The following is a 7,066-nucleotide window of genomic DNA, read 5'->3' as shown; positions in this document are numbered from 1 at the left end:
AGGAACCTAATGAACCAATTTTCCCTTCACACGCAAGCATGAGGATCCCAGGGCTGATCTGACACTGTAGCAGGGTAAGGCGATTTCAGAGTCCCTAGTCCTTCCTCTAGTAACTTATGGGTGTTTTCTAAGACCTGAAGCCCTGTCAAGCTGGGGATGAGTCTCCCAAGGCAATAAATTAACTGAAATGCTGGGCTACTAACTCAACATAGGGATATGGTAGCCTAAATATGCTTTTCCTGCTTGTTTTTGCCACTGTGGATCTTGATCTTTGGCAATGAGTCCTTGGGTGAAGAAGACTGAGGCTGCCTCTGGTCTCAGGCCCAGGCCGTGTCCATACTCACAGTTCGAGGGCCTGCTGCTGCTACTTCATTTACAATTTCCTAATTAGCTTTCGGCTTTGTGCCATGTTCTCCTAGGATGGATCGTTTTCCTGCCACTCGCTCATTTGTATCTGCAACTTTTACAAATGAAAACAGAGAAACTTCTAGACAAATGAAAACATGTTTTATTTACAAGAAAAAAGTCTGTACACTGTGTATACATAAAAATATACAAAACCAAAATAGAAAATATCAAAGGTGTTAAAATGTATACAAACACTTTTTAAAATGTAACCCCTGGAAAAACCTCAGGCCTTAATTAATTTGAAGAGTACACACTGCAGTTTAAAAATTACCATACAAAAAAATTCCCAAAGCTGTTAAAAAAAGTTCACTGGTTCCCACCGGAAAAATTTCGTAAGTATTTTAGCTAGCATAAAACAAGATGTGTGGTATCAAATACGTTAGGTTTTTAGCATTACCAGTGCAGTTAATTTGTTTGAAACCTACCTGGTAAGAAGACTGTTCTCCACAGAACCAATATTCAGTTTTTCCCCCTAACCTCGTAAAAGCCATGAGCTATAATAAATAACCTTTTCGTCAATGTTCAGTGTTCCATTAGGCTTCCAATGAAGCTATGATGTTCAGGTAGTCATTCTACCTGCTCACTGCCTTTTAAATATTTCTGCCATATTTTATACACACCCAGGGTGTGTAGAATACCAGTGTGTGGGAAGACGGAATTTTTTTTAATAGGACATCTAATATTTGCTTTCTTCTATTAAAAAATTGGCATTTGCATAATTAAAATAAAATTTACTGTAAAGTCTTCAGGAATAAAGTTTGATGAAAAAAGACAATATAAAACCAACCATGTGTGTAGATACGTATATATACAATTATATAACTATATCTACATGCACACTTTCATAACAAAAGAAAGAACTAGAGCAGTGTCTTTAATTCTTTAAATTCTATCATTCCAAGCTTGTAGAGGACTATGCTGGACTATTATTACTTACTAAAAGGCTTCATTCATTTAATAAAACAAGAATCAGAACTTGTATTTTATCCTTGAATTCACAGAGAGATACCTTTCATTTACCAATTGTGTAAATAATGCCCAAGTGACAAGGACATGCAGGATATTTTCACAATGGAAATGTCCAGAGTACAAAAAAAAGAGTTTGAACTCAGGCACATTTTACCTAAGCAATTGATCTCTAAATGCAGCTGCCTTCATTGGCTGTAATAACTGAGTAAGAGCTCCAAGCTATCAGAAAGTGGGAAGTCGAATCAGACAACATGACAGAATATAGAGACTATCTGGCCTGTCATGGATTTCTCGATAATTTCCTCCTCCCTTTCTCTGTCTCTTCACATAGCTAAGCAGAAATGGGACCAGGCCACTTTGCCTACCAGCCTCAAACACGCACTGTGTGTTGATCTCTAAGAGAGGCTGGAGAGAGAACTTTCATCATGTCATTTGTGCATAGAAAATGCTTCCATCATATGCCATTACTCACATGAGACTGATCCCACTTAATGCAGCCAAACAGGACCTAATTAATTCGCTGGTTGTAAGTGCTCCTGCCTGGAAGGGTCAGCCAACCACATAAGGTATTAATCTGTTCCACCAGAATGAACTGGCTCATAAACATGTAATGGAGCAACCCCGTGGTAGCTTTAAACAGTTACTTTTATTTCCCAATTTTGAAAATACTAACGATTTTTTCAGCATCGCTTTGTCCAGATGATACAGCTACAATGACAGATGATTACTGGTGAGTTCAGGATTGATTAAATGTCTGGCTTAGAGAACGAGGGCACGAGACACGCGAAGGGCTGTGACTGAAGCAGGGCTCCCAGAACTCTGCGTCCAGGCAGAAAGGAAAGACCCAGTAATTGAAACATACACCAAAGTCCCTCACGTGGCTTAATACATGCCCTTGATGTTGCATGATGCATATATGCAAATTTTAATTGATCGTCTCTTGGCCTATGCACACAGTTCTGGATAAAAGCAGCCCTGTAAGGACTTAGTGGGGAAGGTCAGGTACACGGGGCCAGCACGGGTATTCCCTGTGGACAGTGAGCATCAGACACCTGTTAAACCCACCCTCATAGCTGGTAGAGGGACTGGGGAACTAGTTAGCAAGAACCTAGATAAAAGTGAGTTGTCATTCTTGGTCAACATTTGTTTCTTTGTGATAACAGCAACCACCACAAAAGATGGAGTGAAATTATCTTGAGACACCTAATGGCTTCAGGTTGCACCTTAAAAACTGTATCAGCGTCCCCTCCAGAAGGGGATGGAGCGTTTTGGGAGGGACAGAGCCTGGGAGAAATGTACTAGGATAGCATTTATTGTCCACTATTCCACGGAAGAGCTGTGTGTTTACAGCAGTTCAGTAAATGTTGCCTAGAAGGACTTAATCAATGTCTGGCAAAATACTGCCACTTAGGACCAATTTAGCTAATACTAGATGCAGTCATCATGTTAACTACAATAGCCTGATATTTTTGGGAGGCTAAACAATTTAAACTTTCAAATAGAAGAATGCCCAGCCACGCTCTATTAATATGTGTACCACATTTTCTGAATGTTTAACAGACCCTGATTCCCAAGAGTCTTTAAGGCCATAATAAATTCAAAAATTTTAATTAGATTTCCTTTATGCTCTTCAGTCTTTCTTATAACATCAGTGAGACTGAAAGGACCTTTTAAAAGTACATGCGTTACAACAAAATGCTATTTAAAAATCTCTGAAGTATGTGAAGTGTTTTCTGGGGCTTTTGAACTTGAATATTTGTATTGACCCCCAATGAATTTTCCTCTCACCAAGCTCTTATGTCACCAAAGGGAAATGTCCTGGGTAATACGGTCGGAAGGAAATCCCCCAGGAAGACTGTCAAAGGAACTTCAGTGTCATGGACATTTGAAGGCAGAGCTGGAAGGTCCAGGGACAACCAAGGCCATGGAAGCACCGCTCACCGTGCTCAGATTGACCTCATCATCTGAACTCCTTACTCACTACACGTGGGAACCAGACTAAGGTCTTTCAGGAAACCAGAGAAAAAAGTGGCTTGACTATGTCAGCTCACAGATAAGCTAATGTGTAGGACAAAATTACTGATTTCTTCTCATAGATCTGGAAAGCTCTCAAAATGGGCTTCTAGTGGATGCTGTCATGACTGAAACTTTTTTATTACTCCTCTACTTCACTATTATAATAAGCCATAGGAGATGCCTATTACCCAACACGATTTCTGGGGAGTTAGACTCACCAAACAGAAGCTGTCAATTTCTGTAAACCATTCTTGCTCAAGAAAGTAGTTTTGAGAGCACTCAGGAAAAAACCAATCCTGGAACAAAAAAACTTTCCCACTAAACTCTCCTGACATTCATGCACTTGCAAGGGAGAACACATTTAATTTATAAAGCCTTACCTGTACTGTTGTGTTTTGGTTACATAGAGAGAGAGCATGTTCAATTAATGTATTCCAAAATGTTTGTTTCACTACATTCATAGCAAAAAAATTGTTTTTCGATGCATTAGTGATAAAAGTTGAGATTAAAAACAGAACAAAACAGATCTGAATATAGCCAACGTATTGGGGTGATAACTTCCTCCCTTCTAGCTGGCTTTGCCTTTTAAGCATATAGGTATTTTCCTTGTTGTTAAAGAGCAACGTTTTCACACAATTTTATTTAATTATATGGCTTGTATGTGGCCGACATAAAATACATCTGTGAAAACAGGGACAGGGTTCCTCAATATCTGTCTGCAGAGAGAATTAGTGAAAATCCAGTCCATCATTGCTGGGGTTCCAGCAGCTGATATGGACCTGAAAGAAATCTCAAGAGAGACAGGTGTGCATCCCTAGAAGCACAGAGTGAAGGCTCCGCATTCCCTCCTTCTAGACTGCATTCCCTCCTTCTAGATCGGAAGGAAAGAGCCCTCCCCCCGGGGGAGGGGGTCACAAGTGTCCGTGGGTGTAACAGTGTAAGGGCTGTGGGGAGGACTGGCAGCTGAGGAGGTACAATGCAGGAAATCTGGAGCTGGGAACATTCTGGCCCCGGGCCACCCTGCAGCTGGGTGATTCTGTATTTACTTGCCAGAGCAAGAAAATACTGCAGGAAAACAAAGTGTCTCCTCTGTAGTGCTATCCCAGGGTTGGCTTTTTCTTGGACTGCTCGAGATGGATGCTTTCTGGTTTTAGAAATCTGTCCTGATACACAAAGAGCAAAGCTTTGGTGGGCAATGGGAAACAGAGTGGGGGAATGCAACAGTTTGCAAACATGCGCATCTCTCAACATATACGGGGGATTTTGCTGTTAAAATAAACACATCTGAGTGATAATTCAGATGCTTGTCATAAACGCTAGGATCTTTAATAACGAATGAATGTACAAGTAACACAGTAGGTGCTACAGATACTGTACCTCAACAAGAGTGTATAAACCACTTCGTAACATCAGGTACATCACGGAAACCTGTAGCCCAAACCAACCCTCATCAGGGATGCCCACGGCATAAAAAAAGGTTAACATTTCTGGAGGTACAATACTCATTTGTCATTCGTTTGCCCCCCCCCCTTTTTAGCATTTTTTTTTGCATCTTTCTTGAGCATTTTTTCCTTTTAAATTCCATTTCTGTATTCAAAGCAGTAATAAATACTCAATGGCTTAGAAAAAGAAGAATTCTCGTGGCCACCGCTACGTTACAGTCTAAAGGCTGAAGACTACATTGCCTAAAAGAGATCTTCAAGTATTCTCCTGTGACTCAGAGCACAACAGTAGTACCTTATTGCACATCGCTTCTCAAGAGCCCCTCTTCAGGAGGCCGGCCCGGCGGGGTTGGGCGCGGGGCAGCGCACGGCCCGGAGCCCAGGTAGGACCACCTTGCCCTTGCGGTGCAGGTCGCCCAGGGCGCCGGTGTTCAGCCGCTGCACCAGCAGCTTCTCGTAGAGCAGCGGGTGGTAGGCGCCAAGCGTGCACGCCGCGTCGTAGTACAGCTCGTGGTAGTGGCACAGCTCCGTCTGCCGGACCGATGGGATGTATTCGTACACGTGCACTTCGCTGCACAGGGACATCATGATGAGGATTCCTGCGGCGGGGAGAAAATTAGAAGCCGCTGAACAACTCCAAGCGGGAGCGAGGATGTTTTGGAGCGTGGTGGTGGGAGTGACTGCAGGATGCACACTTGCTCTGCACTCGTTTCCTGTTACTTATACATTTGCAGTGTTGGAACCTCCAGCAGGTGGCCTGTCTGCGGTTCATGGGGTGCGGGGGCCTACGGAGATGTGACACACATTCACAGGTCCGGTTGATTATCGTGGGCGGGGCAGCGAGAGAGGAGGAGACAGAGGTACTGAACTGAACAAGACGGCAGTCTAGTGAGTGACAGGTCTGAATTCCCCAAATTGGACTACCATGCGTCACAGTCCACACGCAGGTCCTGTTCTCATTTGCGAGAGTAGTTTCCAAAGAAACAGGTTAGAAAAAACTGACTATAAAATAGTTGCTTGATTATAACTGATTATAAGACAGTTGTTTGTAAAGAAAGAGATGGGATTGGGGATGCAGATGTTAAGATTCATATTATCAAAATTATTTATCTCCCTGGAACTGTCAGTGTTAAAGTTGCTTTAACTAACTTTCTTTCCTTCCTTCCTTCCTTCCTTCCTTCCTTCCTTCCTTCCTTCCTTCCTTCCTTCTTTCTTTCTTTCTTTCTTTCTTTCTTTCTTTCTTTCTTTCTTTCTTTCTTTCTTTCTTTCTTTCTTTCTTTCTTTCTTTCTTTCTTTCTGTTTCAAATAGAGACCCATCAAACCTTATCCTCACTGAGCAAATCTAGTTCTTGATCTAGAAGGGCTAAATGGCTTTCTTTCTCCCCAGCACCACCAATATCTTTGTTGATATCCTTTAAACTTTAAAAAAATATCGGCTTATCCCTTTTATGAAAGAAGGATCCTTTCTTATGAAAAAACATAGTCACAACAGTTAGATCCTGTTAAATGGCAACATCTATTTGCAGAGGACAATCATATTTCTAATTAATCAACCATGAAAATCCTCACAACCAGAGAAAGTCATGCATAAGGGCCACCGGGAGAGAAGAGGGAAGGGGTTGAATTTTGCCTGGGGATCCAGAGGAGTTGCTCAAGGAGGTGAGCCTGAACCTCCTAGGCTGCCTGGCAGACAAGGGAAGGGAGAGAAGCAGGAGAAGGGGTGCTGGTCCACAGGTGACAATGGCATCCTGTTTAGAAGCCTTAAAAGGTGTGACTTGAGAGCCAGGACACAGTATTGGGGCTGAAAATAAAACACATTCCTAACAGAGAGAAGGAGGTGCTTCAGTTCAAATTCTAAGAAGCAAAACTGTCCTCAAGAGCTCTGTCAAAACTTCAAGTTACTGGTCTGTTCCTTTCCTTTTCCTCCCACAATCTATTTCCTCCTCCTCTTCACTGGCTGACCTACTGCTGGGTTGAGGCCCCTTCCTTGGGATGACCGAAGGTGACAGCGATTCAGGGGGAGCCAAGGACCAGCACTTCACTCCTGAAGTCACCGAGGAGAGTGGGTATCAACACCTAAACATGCAGCACAGGCGATAAAGAAGTCTCTCTCCTTCTGATGAGCAATTACTGCTCTAGAAATATTTTTTCCCTCCTCCTCATAAAATCATCTACTGATTCACATGGTGAATGAGAAAGCCATGTGCCCAGGGAGCATTAAAATTGCCCCT

General features: G+C 42.5%; 1 protein-coding gene across 2 annotated transcripts in view; it reads right to left on the bottom strand.

The window, feature by feature from the left end:
• Window positions 1-419: 419 nt before the first annotated feature.
• The window catches only part of LOC102750298 (beta-galactoside alpha-2,6-sialyltransferase 2), a 78,751-nt gene continuing 72,104 nt past the window's right edge, over window positions 420-7,066 (bottom strand). For both annotated transcript variants that reach the window (XM_081833312.1, XM_081833311.1), the window contains exon 6: window positions 420-5,434. In XM_081833312.1, the coding sequence (XP_081689438.1) occupies window positions 5,163-5,434 (272 nt within the window). In that variant the 3' untranslated portion in view covers window positions 420-5,162. The remainder of the gene's footprint in view (window positions 5,435-7,066) is intronic.

This window comes from Leptonychotes weddellii, chromosome 10 (assembly GCF_054177405.1).
Source record: "Leptonychotes weddellii isolate Sample4059 chromosome 10, ASM5417740v2, whole genome shotgun sequence".
NCBI lineage: Eukaryota > Metazoa > Chordata > Mammalia > Carnivora > Phocidae > Leptonychotes > Leptonychotes weddellii.
The sequence above is the reverse complement of the archived record's forward strand: the minus strand, read 5'-3'. Positions and strand labels throughout refer to the sequence as shown.